Raw genomic sequence first — 22,631 nt, 5'->3', positions numbered from 1 at the left:
ACTGATTTTTTTTTATTACCTTAAATTGCAACTGATCTTCTTGTAATGCTTGCTATCACAGCATTGTAATATGGAAGTAAGAAACCAAATTATTATGGATACATAAAAATAAAAAATATCCACGGTTCAGATTCAAGCATGACTATATTAAGAAGAATTGCACCCAGATGAAATAGTGCAAATCACAAATGTACATGTTTTTCCAAGTCTGATTTAGGTTGAGATCTTGTGTAACCATTTGGTTTGGAAGTCCAGTTATCAACTTTCATACTTAAATGTAGGTTCCCAAGTAATCTTCACTGATACTTACAAAGTAGTCAGAGGTTTCTGTTTTGCATGAAAATACTGCCCATGCACAGTATTATTTCTGAAGACTTAATCTGAGAATTTATAAAGGCACAGTCATTCAATTTGTGAAAAACCATGCTGCTTCTTGAAAGCATTTTTTAAAATTACAATTTTCAGTAAACAATACCTCTGCAGATGTGTCCATACAATCAAAATATTAGGGAATATATACAATATATGTGAGTTACTACTAGATTGTTGACTGTATGCTCATAGCAGCATGCCACAGTTGTGGCAAGAAGTAGTAGTAGATCACCCTGAAAATCAACAGGACTACAGAAAAATAAATACATATTTCTTTCTTAATACAGGAGACTTTTAAATTTGTATTACAGCTAAGAGCCTAAATAGAGTTACATGGAAAAGAAAATGAGCTACTGAAGACAGTTGAATATTCAATAAACAGAAAAAAGAAATGGGAAAAGTCAGTTGATTTACTCTACACATATACAGGCTTAGAATTTTATGTGTTTTGGCTGATGAAGTTTGTGCTAGTTTATAGCAAAGAGCAAACGAAATTACAACAAAGCATCTAAATCTGATATGAATGTGTATCAATTACTGAAGAAGAAATTCTCTATCTTAAAGTACCTCACTTTTTCTTGGAATATTTATAATATCAAGATTTTAATTCTAATGAAGAATTAATTTAATGGGGGCAATAATTCATTAATTAGTGTTCAGCCATTCAGAGGTATTGTCTTTACATGCTTTGACCAAAGATACACAATAATGGGCTTATTCACCAACTATATGAGAAAATATTAAACCTGGACCTTTGAGAAAAGAAAACATTGCAAATGTGTTCAGCATATCTTATTGTTTTGGATATTCATTACTTCCAATGTCAGCCTGATATTATTAAGCAGAAGTAGAAAAATACAAACTTAGTGTATAATCCCCAAGTTCTATCTCAAAACACATTTCCCCAAATAGTACTTGTACTCATAGTGCTAAAGAAAGCGATTTTGGTTTTTCTCCAGGAGATGGAAAACCTTATTTTTTCTTATTTTTTTAATGCAGTAATTGTCTCAGTGTTCAATACCTATAATGTATTTATCATTATGACAGAAAAAAAATACAAAAATCGGTATTTTGTACTCCATATTCAGATACTCTCATGAGTCTTATTTTGATAGTGAGAATGTCCAGGAGCACTTTTGATCACAGAATCTGTTGGGTTGGAAAAGACCCAAGATCATCAAATCCAACTTATGACCAAACACCACCTTGTCAACTAGACCATGGCACAAAGTGTCAGGCCCAGCCTTTTCTTAAAGAACTTCAGGGACAGTGACTCCACAACCCTTCTGGGCACACCATCCCAATGTCTAACCACCCCTTCAGTGAGGAAATTCCTCCTGATGTCCAACCTGCACCTCCCCCATCTCATCTTAAGGCCATTCCCTTTTGTCCAGTCCCTGTTACCAGGGAGAAGAGACCAACCCCCACCTGGCTACAGCCTCCTTTCAGGCAGTTGGAGAGAGGTCTCTCCTGAGCCTCCTTTTCTCCAGGCTAAACAGCCCCAGCTCCCTCAGCCACTCCTCACAGGACTCGTGCTCCAGACCCTTCCCCAGCCTTGTTGCCCTTCTCTGGGCATTCTCCAGCACCTCAATGTCTTTCTTGCAGTGAAGGGCCCAGAACCAGACACAGGACTCAAGGTGTGCCCTCACCAGTGCCAAGTACAGGGACACAATCCCTGCCCTGCTCCTGCTGGCCACGCTATTGCTGATTCAGGCCAGGATGCCATTGGCCTTCTCAGCCACCTGGGCACACGCTGGCTCATGTTCAGCCACTGTCACCAGCATTCCCAAGTCTCTTTCTGTCCCCTTGCTCAACTTGCTCCTTAACTACTTGCTCTTTAAGGACCAGTTCTATCAATTGAAATAAGTGGGAAAACCTCCATACTGATTTTCCTAGCCCTCTGGCCTAGGGCTTTACTTCCTGTGCAGACTGACTTTGGCTCTACCCCTTCTTAGAGAATTCTGTCCCTTTGATGCAGAAGTATGGTTTATCTACTTGTGCATTACCATTTCCTTACTGCTCCTTCCCTTCACTTATCTCTATATTCCCTTCTGCTTAGAGTATCATTTAAAAAAAAAATCCAATGCAGGAAAAAAAAAATCAATCTGTAATTTTGGCTACTTTATAATTTCAAATAAACCAACCTACAACAAAGAACATTACTGCAAGTCTCCAAGATTTATTTAATATTTTCTGTTTTGACAGATGACTGACTGTCATAACAAATCAACTGTCACAGTATAATTGGGATTTTTTTAGAACTCATACATGGTAAAGAATGCAGTTCACTAACAATAATTAAAAGGAAAAAAGTCTATAGTCTGATGCTAATAGGAAAAAAATTAAAGGATATGAAGATATACTCAGCAAATGATGATGTGGAACAGATTCTTGAGTAGACTACAGAAAGGTTACATTACACTAAATAAAGTTACTGGCCCTTAACTTCTATAAGAAGAAGTTTAAATTCCTGGGGATCACATGAAAGATACATATTCATCAATAAAAACAAACCTATTTCTCCAGAGTCAACAGGAAAACTCTACACACTTGAATAACAACTAAATTATCCCTACTTTTAAAATAAAAGACACGCCCCTAACATAGTTTTATGGTTTTGAATGAATACTCATTATGGGAAATTATTCATTAAGATAGAAGATAGCCTAAATAAGACACTTCTAAAAGCTACTTCTTAAGTATTCTGCATTTCCTTTGCTTTTAATAGAGAACTTGAAAAGAAGGTAATATGTTTTCAAGATCTTCTTGGATGATGTGTCAGCCTCTACCATCCACATTGAAGGACACAAGCAAAATGTAAACTATCAAATTTAAGCTTTATAAAATTGCACTATTTCTTCCAGCTTTTCCTCACCGTGTAACAGCACAGAGTAGTTCAGTTAGAAGTGACCTACAAAAATCATCTAGTCCTAATGCCTGACCACTTCAAGACTGACAAAGTTAAATCACATTGCTGAAGCCACTGTCCAAATGCTTCTTTATACTGAGAGGCATGACTATAGCTGTTATGAAAATTTGGGGGAAAACCCATGACTACGGCTGTTATTAAAACTACACTGTCTATAATTTTAGTGGCAACAGCTAAATATATAGAGACTTGGATAACCATCTGGGCTCTATTCTGTTGACCAGCACCATTATATTTTTTTCCTCATATTCATTTGTTTGTCTTTCTAAACATTCAGATAATGAGCCATCAATAGTTAATGTAGCAGTTGATGTACCTGGTTCAAGCCAAAATAATTTATATCAGTCCTTATGAAGCAGATCCAGAGTGAAATGGGTGTACATAGTGTTGCTGATTGCTTCAGGCATTCACCACATGTTCTTCCTCCTCTAAATATTTAAGTTTCCATCCTTTTTCCCCATATCCCATTTTATTCCTCTGCTGGATTGCCACATCAGTCTTCTTCAGTCATCATTTATTAAAAAGTCCAAAGATTTAAGATAAAATCTCCGGCTTATAATTGTTTGTGATATTCTACTGAATACAAAGAACTTTGCAACAGCAAGGAAATAAACTCATACTTGAAAAGAATCTAAGTTGTTACTTGTATGTGTAATTATACCTTTAACTTTGCTCCACTGGAAATATGACGGTGGTTGGAAAAAAAAATAACGATAGTCCAGAGAGGACCCACCTAAAGCGATCTTACACCACAGACACTGTCAATCTGTCTTTTATCAGATAATATTAGTTAAGAGTCATCCACCAGAATAAAATTGGTATTTAGCACTATGAAAACAACTTTTATTTAATTTTATGTGGAAAAAAGAACTGCCATGTGCTGTTATGTTACATGTTCTGTTACCGAGGAAGGAAAACCTTAAATTTACCCTGAACATTTCTAAGTTTGGACACAACTAATACTTCAGGATTGCATTGCACTTAAACCATTGCAACTTTATAATGCCGAGTTTTCTTTGAGTTCCAGATGCTTTGTCTCCCCTCTATACATTTAAATCCTGTAAAAACATGTATTACCATAGCTACTCAATTAGAACTAATAGTTATGGTTAGTATCTGATTTTTTTGCATACATCTCAATATGCTTCCCTCAATGTTAACATCTTGAGACAAATAGCTAAAATAATTAGCAAAAAAAGCATCATTCCAATTTAAGAAAATATTTGTTATTTAGCAATCTAAACTGATTTTGGCAGTCACAAACACTCACTACTTGCATTGATTTTAGTGGGAATTGCATGGATTCAGAACACCTGAAAATTTACATATTTATATTTAGTAGTCCGCAAAACTATAAAACAGAGGAAATTCAGAAACAAACACTGGGTCCAGTTTTAGTTTTTACACATGTATACAGAGCGTATCACTGGATTTTTGAGACAGAAAACTTGGAACTTTCCCCTCAGACACATTTTACTCAGATCTCCATTTTACTACTTGGAATTCTTCTTAAGTTATTCCCTGGAAATTTGAGAAAAATGCAAAATCTTGCAAGATAAAAAATAGATGGAGAACTTACAAAAGTCCTTCACACAAGAGGATGTTTTTAGAACCTCAGAAAAAGTACTGATTATTCATTCAAATATACAGGATGCCATTGGTACTCTATGTTCTTCAGCACAGCCAAAAAGAAAAAGAGTGGAAAAAAAGCCATCATTCCGTCTTCATCATGGGAAAAAGAGCTGTTTTGAGAACAATACTGTGGGCCAAGCTATTATTTTCACCCAAACAACAAATGCCCAATCTTAAATAAACAAAGTCAATTTTTATTATTGCTGTTTAAATCTGTGTATTTATTTCTGTCAGGTTATTTTATTTTTGTATCTGTACATGTATCTGTGCCATTCCAGTATTTTGTATCCATGTACTATATGCACACACATCTAAAACAGAAAACCTCAGAATAAAGCCCTACTGACTTACTCTTGTCTCCCTATACCTTTCTTGTAAAAAACTCATTACTCACTGTATTAGAAGAACTGCAAGTCTATCAACAAAATTCTCTAATCACAATCCTATTAAAGGTTAACATTGATCAAATTACATAAACTGGTTCAATAAAACAAGGTCATTACATTTCCCTCTCTGTATTTTCCCTTCTATCATGCCTCCAGTAAGCATTTCTAAATGAGTGATATCTTATTAGATCAAATAAAACCTTTATGACTACCACTATATTTCTATTACTGATTTTATTACTGAATTATTGTAGCTAACAATTACAATTTAGTTGAAATCTATGGGGTACCAGAGAATATAAAAGGATTTATTTTAGCATTGCAGTTCCACACGCCAAACAATTCCACCATCTATATCCAGAAAGATTTGCAAAGAGCACTGACAATAATATCTATTGCAGAGAAAAAAAATATTTTTGCAGCATTCAAAAGAATTTAAACTCAACTAGAACTAGGTGTTTAGATCTCCACCAGAGAGATTCACTCAAATCACAACATACTCAAACTTACTGGAAATAAAATAAGTTTTAAAAAAGAAAGAAAATAGAGTTCCAATGGTCTCTCTCAGTATAAATTATTGAATGATCTCTACCAAAGAATAACTTATCTAAAGTGCTTTAGTTTTAAAAGGTCTGTTTTAAAGACAGGAAGTTTTATACCCATACATAGAAGAATTCAACTCATGTAAGTTAAGCTGTTTAAAGCCATGTAAACTACACATTGTGCTCCAGCCACACCATCTTGAGTTGCAGAAGGCAAAGGCATGGACTAGAAGGATGCAGAACCACTCATTGAAGAGCAGGTTTGAGATTATGTGCATCTAAGGAATCTGAAGGTGCACAGGTCCATAGCACCTGATGAGATGCATCCACATGTCTGGAGGGAACTGACTGATGAAGTGTCTAAGCCATTATCCATCATATTTGAGAAGTTGTGTCAGCCTTGTGAAGTTCCCACTGACTGGAAAAGCAGAAACATAACCCTAATTTTTAAGAAGGGTAAAAAGGAAGATGTAGTGAACTGAAGACCAGTCAGTTTCACTTCAGTGACCAGAAAGATCATGGAGCAGATCGTCCTAGAAAATATGCTAAGGCACGTGGAAAATAGTGAGTTGACTGGTGACAGCCAACAGTACTAAAAAAGATGTATTATAGGTGCAGATTCCAATAATCAATACATGAAAAGACTTACAGCAACTAAAAAATAAAATCTGCTACCATAAATGATCAGTAAAATCAGGACTTTCTGGTAATGCAATATTGAAGAGACAATGAACACAAATGGAAACACAGAAGGTTCCTCCTGAACATCCGGAAACATTTTTTACTTTTTACAGTAAGGGTGACTGAGCACTGGCACAGGTTGCCCAAAGAGGCTGAGGAGTCTACCCTCAGAGATATTTAAAAGCCATCTGGACACAGTCCTGGGCAGCCTGTTCTTAGTAACACTGCTGCAGCAGAAAAGCTAGACAAGGTGACCTCCTGAGGTCCTTCCCTACCTCAACTACTCTGTGAATAATAATTTCTAAGTAAATCACTGAGCAAGTACATTATTAATAAACAAAATAAACTTGACTACAGAGTGATAAGTTATTAACATCTTCATATAAATAATACTTTTCATACCTTGAAACTCATTCTTGAAAGGCTAAAAGAAGCAATAAAATAACTAAAAACCAAGACTCATTCAGTATTGTTTATCAGAATACATTTACAACTCTTACGATTCTATGTGTTATTTGAAGTCTTACAATGAAGTATGCAGTATTTTTCCAGCTTGTTTACGAGGTAACTAATCAAGGTGACTGCTTAGCTTAGAGAAAATTGTGGTTAAACTTGCTTGAGAACATTTTAACTGAACGTTTTCCTCTTTCTAGCACTCAAAAATGGAGTTAGAGTGCCTAATCTTTTTTGTAGAACACTTTCTTATGCTGGAGTAAAAGACCTAATTTTACTCCAATAAGATAAAAGCACACTATTAAGTATTTAGATCTTATGCTTCCTCACTACAGTGTAGTTCATTGTATTTAGCTTTTTTTTTTTTTTTTCTGGATTTAAGAGTCATGACCTAAATGCAATAAATTCCTGTTGTTGGGGGATCACGCAGTGCAGACCCAGACACACTTTCTTGGAAGCTTCCACTGTCAACAGGCAGCTTTGAGAAGAAAACACAAGATCACTTGTGAACTAGATTCTGAATATCTCCACAATAAACATCTGAAATAAAGAACCTGGAGGGGTGTTCTGGGTCAAGCTCACAGGTTAAGCAAAGGTATTATGATACATAATATCTTTTATACCAGCTTCATCTTGAAAACAGTTTTGGGTTTTCACCATGTCTTTGTCTAAGAAAGATGCCATTCCTTCACAATTCAAGACCTTCTTTTGATGAATGACCTATCTTTATTCATGGTACCCTACAATCATTTATTCCTTCATCAACATTATTTTTGGCTTAAAACATTTCTTTCACCTTCACCTGTTCATTCCATCTTCCTGTCTCTCCAAAAAATCTATGAAATCACTCATAGTCCCTCCCAAGTCAGTTTCCCCCAGAAATAAGAAAACTTCAATTAGTCTTTTCAGACAGAAAACGCTACTTTCTCTTTCCTCTAGCAGGGTTTTTCTTAATCTCTTCCAATTTGAGGTTGACTGTCAATCATTACTGAGCCAAAACTCAGTAAATAAGGGCCAAACCACCCCTTGGTCTAACTGCATTAATATTGACCTACTTCCAACAGAAGTCTCTTACATAACACTTTTCAAAAGATGGTACTTTCTTTTGTTACCTTATCGTAAATCTTCCATGCCTTCTTGGTGATTTCCCATGGGCAGCTCCTCACAGTACTGACTCCTGCTTCCTCATAACTTCCCCATAACACAGCCAACAAACTCTAACTAACTTCTCAACTAGCCAACCTACTCTTTTATAATACCCATCCTAACTGGACCCAGCTGTGGCCTATTAAGGGCAGGCCTGTTCCTAATGCTTGGTAATTAGCACAGCTGTAACTCCTTAGGGGTGACATTACCTTCATCACTATCTCTAATCTCCTACATTCCATCCATCCACAACTTTCCATTTTTAACATCCACCTCCCACTGGCTGCCTACCACCATTGTAAACTATATATTTTCCCTTTTTACTACTGCTACCAAAAAGGTCATGAATTTTTTGTCACCTGCTAGATATAAGGCACTCACCCCTTTACCATGCACTACCATCCCACCTCTGTTACTCTTGTTCTTGTGTATTATAATACTCCCTTACCTCAAAATTCAACTCAATTTTGTGTCATCTGAAATTTCCACTAGCATGCTTTTTATGCTCAAATTAATAAAAACTTATCTCAAAATGCATTAACTACTACTACTCTCCTTCCATCCTGCCAGTCTATTGTAAGTCAAAATTTTTTTATCTCTCTCTTTCATTACTTACCTTATTAATTATGACATTGCTTTTCCTTATATGCCTCCCATCTATTAGTAATTTAAATGAGGTGACTTCAAAAGATATCATTTTAAGGATACTGTAGTTCCCCAATCTAAAAAGTCTGGTACCAAAGAGTCATGTTGAGTTTCTCTGTATAAAGATAACTTTGATAAACCCTTGTCATATTTTTAAGTTAGCTTTTGGACATATCATTAGATTTTCCTCCAAAACAAGATTAAAGTCTTCCCTCTTGTTTTATTTAGACTAGCTGATCTGTAATTTTCTGCTCACTTTTTTCCTCCTTCCTTAAACAGAGCTGTTCAGTTACACACAGATGTTCACAAAGTTAAAACTGCCAATCTAATGGAAATAAAATTTATTTCAATGATAGCACTTAGCATGACAACTATATTTCTGTAACTCAGATTTGAAAGACACAGTTAAATGTACATTTTTCTGTTGCAGTGCAGACCAGTATAAAAACTTAAAGACATCCACAGGCATTGGCTACAGACTTAACAGCTGTTAACAGCATTAACTAATAACACAAGCTTCCTATTTAATGTTATTTATGATCTCCCATTTCCCATCAGACAAGATTTTTCAATGGCTGAGTTTTCATGCAAGCTCTTTTTGTGCAGGTCCTATTTATTACAAGTGTAATGATTTTTCCAGTACATATTTTTCACTGTAAACAGTTAACAGACAATAAGCAAAACCACTGTCCTAACAAAAATGCTCTGGAATACAACTGTGTCAATACACAGTTTATATGCACAAAGCACTACGTAAATACTAAGAAATAACTGAATTTTGAAAACCACTCGAGGGATCAAGAACTAAAAGAATAAATTCTGATAAAGCAAGACTCATTAGATGTCACATTGTAACTAAATGATAATTAGCACACAGATATCGTATATTTATATATTCTCCTCCTAAACTGAGTAAAGAGAGAATTCTTCCTCTCCACTAGGTAATAAGTCCTAGGTAGTATATTGTCAGAAGGCTATAACAGGCAGTTAGCAAGGCAAGCTTGCCATTCATAAAACCATAAACCAAACAACTGTGAAAGTACTCTGTAGAATATCTCAAGTCCAGAACTGAAACTAAATAGTATGGCAGCGATATGAAAATCACATCCTTGAAAGACTCTATTACTAGGATGTTATATTACTAAACCAGTGTTCTGTACTTATAAGAACAGATTTCTACAGAATTTAATTACTTACATGAAGATCTAGATAACATATTTGATAGACATAAAACCTGATTCTGCTTTAAGGTGTAAGCACTGTGTCACACAGTTTCTCATATGGGAAACCTACATCTCTCTTAGATATAAAGATGAATGCTACCTGAAACACATTCTTAATGGTACATGGTAGATCAAAGCACTCACCTGGCAAATCTATTGCTTTCAGGAGGTGTATAGCTATCATCCAACACTACGTAACACAATATAATTTTAATCTTTATTTTTTAGTAGAAGAAATAAAGAATAAAATACTATTGTGATCCATTTCCTTACAATTTATTTTTTTAGGCTCTGTATGGCATTTATGCTGAATATTATTTTCCTTAGCTAGTCTATAGTATTTTAGCAGGAGTTCTGCATATGCAAGACTCATTAGGGCTTAGACACCTGCTAGTGCTCAACAAAAATACCTCACTATGGGCTCAGTGGAGAGTGCCTCTGCACACTGAGCAGCACACTGAATGGGACTTCACAGACACAGAGCGTCCCCTCTTCTTTGAATTTCCAGCAGTAAACCTTTGAATAAAGGATTTATGCTGTCATTCACTTACTCTTTTTCACTCTTCTATGTAGACATATCTGTAAAAAGAAGCTCAACTGCCCACAAATAAAGAGAAAAAAGGAAAAAAAACCCCAACCTTGATTTTACAGTATATCAAGATCATTGCTACTCCTTTTTGTTTGTCCCAAAACAGCTGCAAGCATTCTTGTTGTCTGGAGCTAATGCTCAAGCTGCTAATGCTGTTCCTCAAATGATTACAGTCTCTCTCTCTCTCATTTTGTCCTATCCCAAGATATTTCAAAAACCTACTGAGGCTAGCCCTTGAACACTATTCCAGAGGGTGCCATTTTCTTCTTCTACCCTTAAAAATTTTCTTACTCATTTCATTCATCCTTATTACCTCTTTATTCCAGCCACACACTGTCCTAATTCCTCCCTAGGTCCTCATGGTCACATTCCCTAATACATGACAGCTGAGTGACATAAAGCAAAAAACACAGAGAAAATCTGAATTTTGAATCATGATATCTTTCCAACCTCTGGCCACATATACGCAGACTGAAGTAAAATCTTTTTTTTTGCTTTTAACTCTAGTATATTAAAAAAAAATTCTATCAACCTATAATATTGACATATAATATCACATTAGTATTTTAATTGAAGTCATTCAGTTTTGAAGTTCCTAAAAAAGACTAGGGTAACTTCAGATAATGAGATTTATATAACTATTTAAACTTAATTGAATTAAAACATTAACATATCAGCTGGTTTATTGGGGTTTTGTAATACCTTATTTAGCCTAATTAGTTAGTTTTATTTGTTGTTTATTAGAAGATAAGTCTCTAGAAAACATCCTCATTCTTTTTGCTTTATTTCTACCACTAGGTCTTTTATTTAAATGATCCCTCACCTGTTGTAAATGCTAGAGCAACAGCCAAAAGAACCAGTAGCTACAGACCTTCATCTTGCTCTCCTTCAAGTCAACAGCATTACTCCTACTCTTAAATATGAAAAGAGGTTCCATAGAGGTCAAACCAGGTACTATCAATTCAATAGGAGTTCTGCAGCTGACGTCAATGGGAGCAAAATTTGGACCTCAAGGAATACATACTGATTAGGGTTAAAGTAAGTGGTATTAAGTAAAAAAATTAGTGAACCTAAACAAAAAAAAAGAATCTTTATTAACAACATACCTGAGGCAGTGCTGAGTTCAGCTGTCGCTGGAGGGAATCTCTGTCGTAGATGACATCCTGTAGGCGTTGCTGTGCAAGTGACAAGCTTTCCTGTGTCTCCCGAAGGGTATCAAGGAGACGGTCCCTTTCATCCAGCATGTTCACCATCAGCTGCTCAAAATGAGAATCCGAGTCCGAGCCACTGCTTTGGGACCCCCGTTGACTCATCGGGGTGTCCTCATTTATCGTTGGCATCACTTCACACATCATTTCTTTAAAAGAAACACAAATCAAGGAATAGCTCTTCAGTAGCGAAAACATTTGAGGATGTTTCATAAGAGGAATAAACTCTGTCACATGGACACAGTTAGTAGATTATTGCATTGTTTCCACTTTTAAACTTGTGTGCAGTGTTAATCAGATGGTCAATAGGGAGGGATTAAATACAGTGACTAATTCCACAGAGCAAAGACTTTGAATGTGCTTCCCAAAACTAAAGACTGACTGGAAGGAGGTGGAGGGTTAGAGAATATTTTAAATTAATAGCTTTGGAAATAATACTCTCTCAAAATAAGAGAAAATACTTCCTCTACAATTGTAGTCTCCCTTATTGTTGCTCTTCTCCCTTCTCTTACTTAATTTCATTGTAGAATTGTTGGTATTGATGTCAATAGCTGCCACTAATTGCCAGATTTTGTCTTCCTCTAGGCAATTCTACAGTACAGTTCAGGCTAACCATTGATCCAGTATCATGCTGCCTTAACAATCCCAGGTTAATCTATTTTTCTATCTAGTTATTCTCATCCTCAGGGGAAGTTATTCTCCAGTGAGCTTGTTCAGTTAGAGGTCAAGAACTAGAAACTCTGCTAATTACATCCCTGTGATATCTTGTGCAAATTGAATTACCAGGAACAGAATCACTGTTGTTTGTTTCTTAAATCTGTCCTGAGCAGAGCAAATAACATCACCTAGTGCCATACTTCAGCTCCAAACCTTAAATATATAAATCTCAAACCCCCACTTTGTGTACAGTGAGAAGCTTTAGGAATCTTTGGGAGAGCTTGCTGATGTTGACTGCTTTTTCCACTGTCCACAGGGACCTTGGGATGGGGGATGCCAGCCAGGGGAGCCCATCTTGGCTCCAGGAACCTCTCACAACATTGTGTAAGTACACTGCACTCAGCAAGGGGCCATAACCAGTCTCCACTCAGCTCCCACCTGTGGCTAACCAGTTTGGGATGGCCAAGTTCACAGCGAAAGAAGGGATAATTAAAAAATTCCAAGGCCATCTCCCACTTGCTCAGTTCAATCATAACTTTTCAGTATGCACCAGGTGGCCAGAGACCATGGTCTCTGCATGCCCATTCTCCAAGACCAAAGTTAACAATCAGGATTGTCACCAAACCCTTCCTGCCTCACAATCATCAACATCTCACGGGTCACACTTCTTGTCCCAGGAGATTCTCATCAATGAAACTTCATCATTCAAGAAATTACTTCCAATGTGCTACACATGCAGATCAGGTTTCTGGTGTGAAGGGCACAGCATTTGCTACCCCTGCACACAGGTTGTGGCAGAGTGAGAGTGGTGCAATTTTGCAGGAATGCTGGTGAGTGTGTGACAAGAGGTAGGGAAAGCTCTGTGTGGACAGCTGTTGCTACCTCTACATCTTGCATTCACACTAGATACAAAATTTCACACAGTCATTATGGAGATGTGGGAAGCCATACATGTAAGTGGTTGTGGGGTAATAACGGAATGCATGAGTTGAATGCTCATGACACTATTATCACTATTATCTCGTCCCTTTCAGCTGCTGCATTCAGGGAAGGCAGGGGGCCATGCATTGTTCTTATTTTGAATCCCTGGACTGCATTGTTCTGACAGCACAAGTAACAAACTTGGGCTATGACTAAGACAGTAGAGAAGGCAGGGAATGGGTGGGCAGTTCCTGGTGTAGGCAGTTGCTATTTGGAAGTTTTCTCCCACAGCTCAAAGCCCCAGGAGAATCTTTAAAAGGTACAGCAGTTCTTGCAGTCAGCCTGGTGATGTACATCGCTTTCTGGAAGTTCGGAGATCAATACCATTATTCCATTGGAACCACATGCATCCTCTCCCTCTCCCACCCTGAGAGTGAAGAGAAATACAGCAAAGCAATCTGTTAACCTGAGTCAGATAGAAATGCTGGTAGGGTGTGACAGAAAGGGACACTTCGATTCTTGCAACAGCAAGGAGCAGGAGATATGGGAATCCTGGATCATGACCTCACACAGATTGTTTGTGGGGGTCCAAGAGGAGCCCAAACAATTCAGAAGGAAACTTGGCTTCTCAGAGTTCTCCTGGGTTACTAAGCCACAAGAAAAGGAACAAAATCTCAAGCAACTGCAGGTCTCCTGTGGGGCTTCCAAAGAAAAATTCCTTACAGCCTTTCATGAAAGACCTAGTATGCCATCCTGTTTGATTTACTATGATTTGTGTCTTCTTGCCTTTAGAAAAGCATTTTTGTTTTCCTTTTTTAAAACTTTCTTGGCATTTATTACTCTTACATGTGCCAACACATGGGACGCTTTCAATGTCCTGAGGCAGCCACCATTTAACACTGTTCCCAAGCAGATGCTGAAGAATAGAGCTACTTCCCCAGGACCTTATTCCTCCTTGATAGCAGGAAGGAATCAAAATACTGAGAATATCTGAAGAATTTTTAAATTAAGAAAAAACCAGGAAAGAAGGCTTATCAAGAGGGACTGCAACAAAAGCTAGGGCAGGTAAAGCAGAGGAAGAACTTCACAGGAACAGAGGAGGAGTGTCAGCAAACAGACTGATCACAGCCTAGTAGTATAAGATTGGAAGCTGAGGACAAATAGAAGGGCACATATGCTTTTGGATCTTTATACAGGAAATGAAATATGTCACAGAGTTACAAGAGTTCTTGACGTTTCCTGATGGTGTATGCATGTATTAGTCAACCTTTGGCTAACCACAGGATGATGTGGTTCACACACAGGGTCAGGAGATTTAAATGTAAGAGTCAGCTCCCTGCTTAGTTATCCCTGAAAGAAATTTAGTTTGCATACACCAGAAGGACATAGGTGACCAAGACAACACATACAGACAGAAACAACTGAGGGATTCATGCTAAAACACAGAATAAAAATAGTACTGTTACAATCACTTTGGTCTGATTGCTAATGGTGATATCCTGAGTAACCTGAATTATATTTTAAAAATTTCCAGTAGGGAAAGAGGGCCATTTCTGATTTTCCTTCTATGTAATTTGAATTTTACACCTAAATTTGGTGATTAAAAACCTCCATCACCCCAACAATTTTTAGTCTGGTTTCATACTATAATCAGCTGAAATATTTCATGCAATGAAATTAGAAGGAATCACTCTACCTACCTACTCTTCCCCATTTATCACAGACCATAAATCTGTGTTAAGCTGAAGTATATTTTATACAGGAAGGATTTCAATCATTGAATACTGAAAGTGATCTCTCTAATAAATTAACCAGAAAAAGTCATTCTTTTTGTAAAAATTATATGCCTTTTTTAGTTGTATTTATATGGGAGACACAGACACATTCAATGCTGTAGTTCTAAAAGGCTCGAAATAAGGCTATTGGCAGGCCCACTCCTATTACACTTCAGAACTACCATGCCACACACTTTTGCATCTGATATGTGAATTTACAAAACTTTTGGAAAAACTCAGATACCTTTCCCTATATATGCATGAATCAAGTCTCATATACACAAGACAGCTGCATCTTGGACTTAATGATATATGTACAGCTCTACAGATCCATGCATACATAGCAGGTATTTGTGTCAGGTACTCAGTCCTTTCTAAACATGTAGATATCAATCCCACTCAGAATTGAACTGAAAATCAATAAAGGACTGCCATTAAGCTTCCTTTTTGTTCTCCATTCTTACTGCTCCAAAAACTGGCTAGGCTCAGAGAACTTGACTTTTCAAACCACAGCTGCTATATGTGACCAAGCACATCCAAACTGACATCTGGATATTCCATGTTTTCTAACTATGTCTATCAGCTTGTCATATGATTGATGGAACATAACCATATGCCCAAATGGCGCCAAAAGATCCAAGATTGGAATGAAGACTCCCAGCCCTCCACTCTTTTGAACTGGTTTTATAGAGTTTAATAGGCTGTTAGTTTCTCATTCAACTCTGAACGCACACTGAAAATCAGATGCATAAACATCTTCGAGTCTGTGCATGTATTTTATGCTCTCCACTTGGTCTGCACATGCCAGCTCCTATGTTCAGATATTTGTTAACCCAGCAGAGTATCCTTTTCCCTAATCTATACATTCCAATCAACTCCCACAAGGCAATTACAGTTACATTTCTTTGATGAGTCCTATTAGTAAAAAATAATTCAGACCTGACAGTGACAAAAAGGGTACAATAAGCAAAGACAATCAACAATGTACAGGAAACATTAGAATCCTGTCTCTGAAGTTTAAAACAGAAACCCTGAATTGCACTATCACAATTCTAAATTGCAACTAACTTTTCTTATAAGTTTCAGGTAATGTGACAAAATCTTAATGTGACAAAATTGGAGTGCATAAATATCTGCCTTAAATTTCTGAAAACTACAAGTAACACTGAATTTTCTTTTCATTTTCCAAACCTGCAGTGAGCAGACTCATCTTGTTTTGGACATGGCCCAGCATTAAGCAAGGGGTTGTCACAAATGACTTCCGAAGGTCCTTTCCACATGGTATAATTCCATGGGATAGAACTCAAACAAATCAACCACCAAATTCAAGAACCCAAAACCACAGACTTTGCTTCTTTTCAAAGGAACGATGAACGACACTGAACTGAGTAAGCTCATGTATCTGTATCCAGCCATACGGAGGCACCTTTGCAGAGACTGAGTAAATTCCCGCTGAAGGATTTTACTAAAGCTTTCTTTACCAAGACTTGGTACCTCAAATCCTACTTGGTTATACCTGTGGTGCCTAACCGTGCACCTGGCAAGCTACTGCAGCTCATTGTGCCACCAGAGAACTGCAGGCTTTTGCCCCAGAAAATGGTAGAGAAGAAACTGGGGGGAAAATGGTAAGTAGAAGGTGAACAGGTAATTAAGACCTGAATTGACCAATTGGTCATCAGGAGAAAGGGAGGTACAGGCCAGGTAACTACAGCAACCCACTAGTGAGTGGACAGCCACCTTGCTCTCAGGATGTGACAGAATCGCTGAATACTTAGGGTTGCAAGGAATCTCGAGATCATCTACTCCAACCTGAGGGCATGTTAAGTGGAACACAGGCAGCAAAGAATGAATACTGAGGGAGGTGGAGTTTCTTTCCAGTAGTTGTTAAGAACTGCAAATGGTGGATAAAACACCTCTGGTCCCATATTTTCAAGACCACAGAAGTCCATGATAACAGAATCAGCTCTCCTGTACGTCATTTCATGCAGTAATTCCCATGCAGCCAGGATTGCAAAGAAGAGGAAGGAGAGGAGAGAAAGGAATAAACAAGGGGCATACTCTTCAATTGAAAGAGCTGATATTAATAGCTAAATGTGCACTATATACCTCTTCATTCAAAAGAAGAGAAGGAAAGCTTGTGTTCTTTGCCAGAAAAAAGGCTGACTTGCCCTGTAGTAATACAACTTAAATAAAGTTATGCTTGACTGATCTAAGCCAACAGTAGTAAGACTTTTCAAATGTGTTTCTCTTTCTTTAAATAGAAAAATAAAAGCTCCATTGATACTGAACTTAGTACTTCTATAGTACAAAGTTTATCACTCTACCCAGTATCCTGAATGTAAGTAAAGCAATCCCTCAATGAAAGATGCATTAAGTCACCAGCATTTTACTGTGAATACATAATCATTGTTCCTTTGATCCATCCTGAGCCACGAAGCAGATATTACAATTCCCTTGATCAGGGTACCCCCACAGCATCCAAAACTTGCAAGGACTGCAACACATAGTGAACTTGTGTAGCACCTGCAACTATCCCAAACCCCCAGAGAGGTTCTGAAGGGGGAGCAGGATACTGACAAATTCCTGCTGCCCTTGAAATCCATGTAGCACATAAACACTCCCTAGAAATAGACTTTTAGGTAATGTAATAACTTTAGAACTCTTATAATTTGAAACAATACCTAGACTTTTATTTTAGTAGTAGTTCTGGACCTGAGGGCTCAGGTATCACAGCCATACCCAATGGCAGCTTGAGCAGCAGTACACTGAAGTTCTCGAAACACATTATCTTTCTTGTCCATCATGTATCTACTGCACCATCTACTACAAAGCCTTTTCCAGGTTGACTGGTTCCTAGTTCAGTGTTTTCTCCAGTTATTTGCATGGCATCAAATCCAGCAAATACTTGAATTCATGGAAATTCTATTATGGACTTCAGTGGGTTTGGATCAGTACAGATGGTTGAAAAAGTCACTAACATAGACAAGCCATCAATCTTCTGCCATTTTACTTCCTCCAACCAAAGGCATAAAGATCACAAATGCAAGTTATGTGATACCAGGGAGCATTCTGGATGTTGTGTGACCACTGCCTACGATATTACCAGAAATCACGAACAGGTTTCCCCTCTAAACACACAACACCCAACTGCCAAAAAGCAATGACTGCTTAAAGTAATCTGTCCTACTGGAGGGAGAAAGAATGTGGTTCACTGTGATTAAGATTTTTCAGGCTGTATGCAAAAATGTCATAGCAAATCTATAGCATTAGCTGCATTATGTCTCCATCAAGAGTGAACTCCATATTAGCCCAATTAGGAAATCTGCAGCTCAGTTCAAACATCCAGATAAGGGGAATGGACAAAAATTCCAGCAGAGAGCACAGGATATGGCCATCCATGGTTAAGAGTTATATAAAGCTTCTTTTCAGGAGGGACTCCATTAACAAATTAATTGGTAGCAACTCTCTTATATTAACTTTTCTCTGATTATGATCATGTATGGACCAGGTATCAAAGTATGTCCTCAATACTGACTTTCTCTAAAGCTACCTGAAATTTCTGTGGTGTGTATCCTATAGAGGTGGAAAATGAAAAAGTTGTCTTCCTTCTTCTAACTGGACCCCACCCTATTTGGCATCTACTGTTATCTCAATTGTCCAAGAGTCTTAGAATTATTTATTCAAGTGAATATTGTAACAAACACCTCTGCGATCTCATTTAGCCTGGAAATTATTTACCAGATGGAGTTCTTTCACTTGGGAAGCTCTGGGAAAAAGAAGACACAAAGCTACTTGGCTTCTGCCTGACAAAGGCTCTTAAACAAGCATTCATTTTGCTCACCTTGAAGGCCACCACCTTAGATGTGAATCTAATTTTAGTCCCTCACCTTTCTATCCATAACTGGCTTTAAAAGCTTGTTTTCTATTTACTCTTGTGTTTGATTTGCACACCACAGTTGAGGAGTCATTTCAAGTTACTTGTAATTTTGCTGCAGGAAAAAGAAGTAGCAATCTACCTACCATACATTCTAGCCTGTCCACAGTGACATCAGCTTGAAAACTCATTTCATTGGATCGTTCTGGGTATTTTGCATTTACAAGCTATTTTTTCCAAATCATTAAATAGATATAGTGACTGATAAAACCAGATCTTACTGCAATTATGTCTCTTCAGATGTCCTCAGCAGGATCGCTCTGAGGCAGCACAGTGTAATTCCAATAAGGAAAATCCTTCCTATTGTCTGAGTTGCATTACATGCATATTCCTCCTCCTAGTTAACTCCTTACCTGCCAGTCTCCACTAAACTATGATATCACCTTTAACAGAAGCATCCTGCACTCCTTCCACACAGGAGGGGCGGTCAACACCGTACCTTAGAAAAAGGACTCATTCCAACTATCTGTTCTTTATGTCATCCCTCTCATCTCCTACCTCCCTTAACCACAACCAAAAAAATAAGTTGATTTCACATTTTTCAGTCTGAAAGCCCCCAACTCCCATTACAGAAATGCATTTAAATACCACACAAGTGCTACAGCAAGAGGCAGACAGCTAGATTTTGCATTTGCATCTCATCCCCTGAGGATATCGGGGCTAAGGAAGGAATATCTAACTCAGAAATAGAAGGTTCAGTACCTAGTATCTTTTATTTCGGCGTCTGCTATTTCACTTGATCAATAACAACCGCAGTCTCCACCGGCTTCGAGCGGGGACTCACACAGCCGAGCACTCCTGGACCATCTTCCTAGAAATGGTGACACAGGCGTTGCTCCGAGGAACCTCAAGCCCCCGCACCCGTCCTCCGGCAAGTCTCGCTGCTTGGCACCTCAACATTTTCTTCGGTCACTTCGTCAGCAGCCAAGAGGAGAAGCATCCATGGGAAAAATGGCATATTACAAATTTTGCTTTGGGAAGCAGAGCTCGGTTCAGACCATTGTCGGGAGCAGGAGGGGGGGGGAGCGGCTCTTAAAGCTCCAGCAGCCCCTTTCGAGCAACAGCATCTTTGCAGCTGGAGGCAAACGATCAAAGGGTTGGGGGCAGGGCGAAAGCATCTTTCTTTTATTTATTATCTTTTGCTAAACTTAACTGAGCTGTATCTGGCTTCCCTGGTTCCTCGATACCTCCCGGACTAATTATGTCTCTGTGCGTGACCGAAGTCCACACGCACGCACGACTGCCTGCATGATCAAAAAGCTAACGCGCTTTTCTGCTTTACAGAGAGAAATCCTCTGCCCACGGCTCGTCGCTGCCTGGCTGGCACCGAGCAAAGCCCGCTGTCAGCCGAGCGCAGCCGGAGCCGGGAGCCGGAGCGGGAGAGCCCCGGGCGGCGGTCACCCACGGCACGTGGCCGCGCCCCGGGCACCGCTGCCAGCCCCGCGTCGCCCGGGGACACGGGCATCGAGACTGGCACGGCAGCGCTACGCTACTACAGCCTGTAATTTAAGGAGCTCAGGCAAACGCCACAACATCTCTTCTAACCGTAGAGCGTAATAAAACGTATCATCTGCGGTAATCCAACCGTGAGAAAGCAGGGATAAAACCTGCCATAATCTCAACAGTCCGGGCGTGTAATTGTCATGAGACATTGGGAACGCCGGGCGCGGCAGGCGCCCTGTGCCCGGGGCCGGAGCGCGGCCGGGGCCGGCGGGCGGGCGTGAGGCGGAGGGAGCGGCGCGGCGGGGCCGGGCCGGGCGCGCTGCTCGGCGCGGGGACTTCCCCTGGAGCCGCTGCAGTGGTTTTCACCAGTCCTTAAATAAATTCTGAAGTAATCGCGTCTGCCTCCTCTGCCTCACGCACGCGGCTCCCCAGATGCTGCTGCCGCTGCTTCGCGGCTTGCTCGGCGTTAATTCCCTCACGCCCACTCCTAAGGAAAAAAAAAAAAAAAAAAAAAAAAAAGAAAGAAAATAAAAAGGGGACACCAGGGCGTGACCTGGATGTTCAGCGGCGCTGCCTCCAGCCCGTAAAATTCCCCTGCCGATGCCAGTGCGGCCCCCGGGGGGCTGGAGGGGCTGCAGCATCCGAGCCCCCCAGCGCCGCCTCCGGGGCTGCCCCCGCGCAGCCCGGCAGCGCCGGCACGGGCGGCCCGAGGCGGCCGGGAAAAGAGGGGCGGCGAGGTGGGACAGTGGTGGGTGTCCGTGGAACCTGGCGTTGTGAATGAACGAGTAGCAGCCGGCGTTTTCAGAGCCGGCTTGAGGATGTTTGTTCAGCCCAGTTTGAGGATGTGCAGGTGTCAACTACTCAAACTTTGTTCTTGCAAAATATATTTCAGTATTTGTTTGCATTTATTCTCATAGAAGAAGAATTTCATCAGTGAAGGATTGACTGTGTTACTTCAGAAGCCTGAAGTCTCTTCATGTGCTGTGGAAATGTGGTAGAGAGAGGAGGGAGCCACAGCCAGCAGCGTGCTGAGATGATGCTTGTGCTCAGTGATGCATGTGCTCAGTGGTGTTTGTGCTCAGTGATGCTTGCTGCTGAACTGGCTTCACCGGAGGTGTGACACCGTATTGTGGGAAATACAAAAGCATGGAGGATGCACATCCGCACTGTAAGGCAAATAGCTGAGAAGAGTTGTCAACATGGACATTTCAAATCCAAGTGCAAAGAAAATACTGGTGCCATGCCAGTGTGTTTTGCCAGATCTTGGCCTTTCATTGTAATGCATAGGTGAAAAGAGAAAAAAAGAACTCTTCCTCTCCACCTGTGCCACTATTCCAAGTGGCTTTTTGTCAATTCACTTAGTCATTTCAGATCATTATCTTGACTTAATTATCGGCATACAAGCCATAAGAGCAGTTGCCTGATAATCTCACTGTAGCTGAGGGCAAGAGCTGTCATCTATGAGATTCTTCTACCACATGACTATCACAAATCTGAGCTTGAGTTAGGCGAGTAAGGAAGAAGAGACTCAAAAAGCAATTATTGAGAGCAGTTATGCTCAGGAGGCACCACCCAGGCTGGCTGGTATGAACTGCCTCAAAGGAGCATATATCTGATGGGGTGTTTTACATTATTTGTTTAAGAGCTTTCTTTCCCTTTCTTTGAAATTAAATATCAGGATTTGCAGCATTGAACTCTCTAGAACTCACCACTGTTACTTTTTATAACACATTTCTATGCATGGAAGTATCACTCTTTTCTAAATATTGATAAAGATGGGTGTTACTGATGACATCCTGCCTTTTCCCCTTTTCAAACAGAGTTTTCCTGCATAAAGTGTTTGCCAGACATGTGAGAGATCTGTCCATATTCACCAAAGGTGACTGTTTTCAGTACTCACCTTGGTAAATATTTCAGCCCCTGTTCCATGTACTGGAGGGGGCAATTATTTGCAAGCTGTACAGCAGACAGACCTCCTTCACAGCCATTTGATTTACAAATATTTGTAGAATAGTTTTGGAAGTCTATTGGCCCCTCAGCTCCTCATGCCCATCCTCCCTACTGACTTTCAATCATTAAAACAAAAACCCAGCAC

General features: G+C 39.3%; 1 protein-coding gene across 1 annotated transcript in view; it reads right to left on the bottom strand.

Moving 5' to 3' along the window:
- The window catches only part of PPFIA2 (PTPRF interacting protein alpha 2), a 282,312-nt gene extending 262,306 nt beyond the window's left edge, over positions 1 to 20,006 (bottom strand). The window contains exons 1-2 of the mRNA XM_041474325.1: positions 19,796 to 20,006; positions 11,705 to 11,955 (exon numbers count right to left, since the gene is read on the bottom strand). Of these exons, the coding sequence (XP_041330259.1) occupies positions 11,705 to 11,953 (249 nt within the window). The 5' untranslated portion in view covers positions 11,954 to 11,955; positions 19,796 to 20,006. The remainder of the gene's footprint in view (positions 1 to 11,704; positions 11,956 to 19,795) is intronic.
- Between the last annotated feature and the right edge of the window lie 2,625 nt (positions 20,007 to 22,631).

The sequence above is a fragment of the Pyrgilauda ruficollis genome, unplaced genomic scaffold (assembly GCF_017590135.1).
Source record: "Pyrgilauda ruficollis isolate IOZ18807 unplaced genomic scaffold, ASM1759013v1 scaffold32, whole genome shotgun sequence".
NCBI lineage: Eukaryota > Metazoa > Chordata > Aves > Passeriformes > Passeridae > Pyrgilauda > Pyrgilauda ruficollis.
This window is presented reverse-complemented; position numbering and strand designations above follow the sequence as displayed.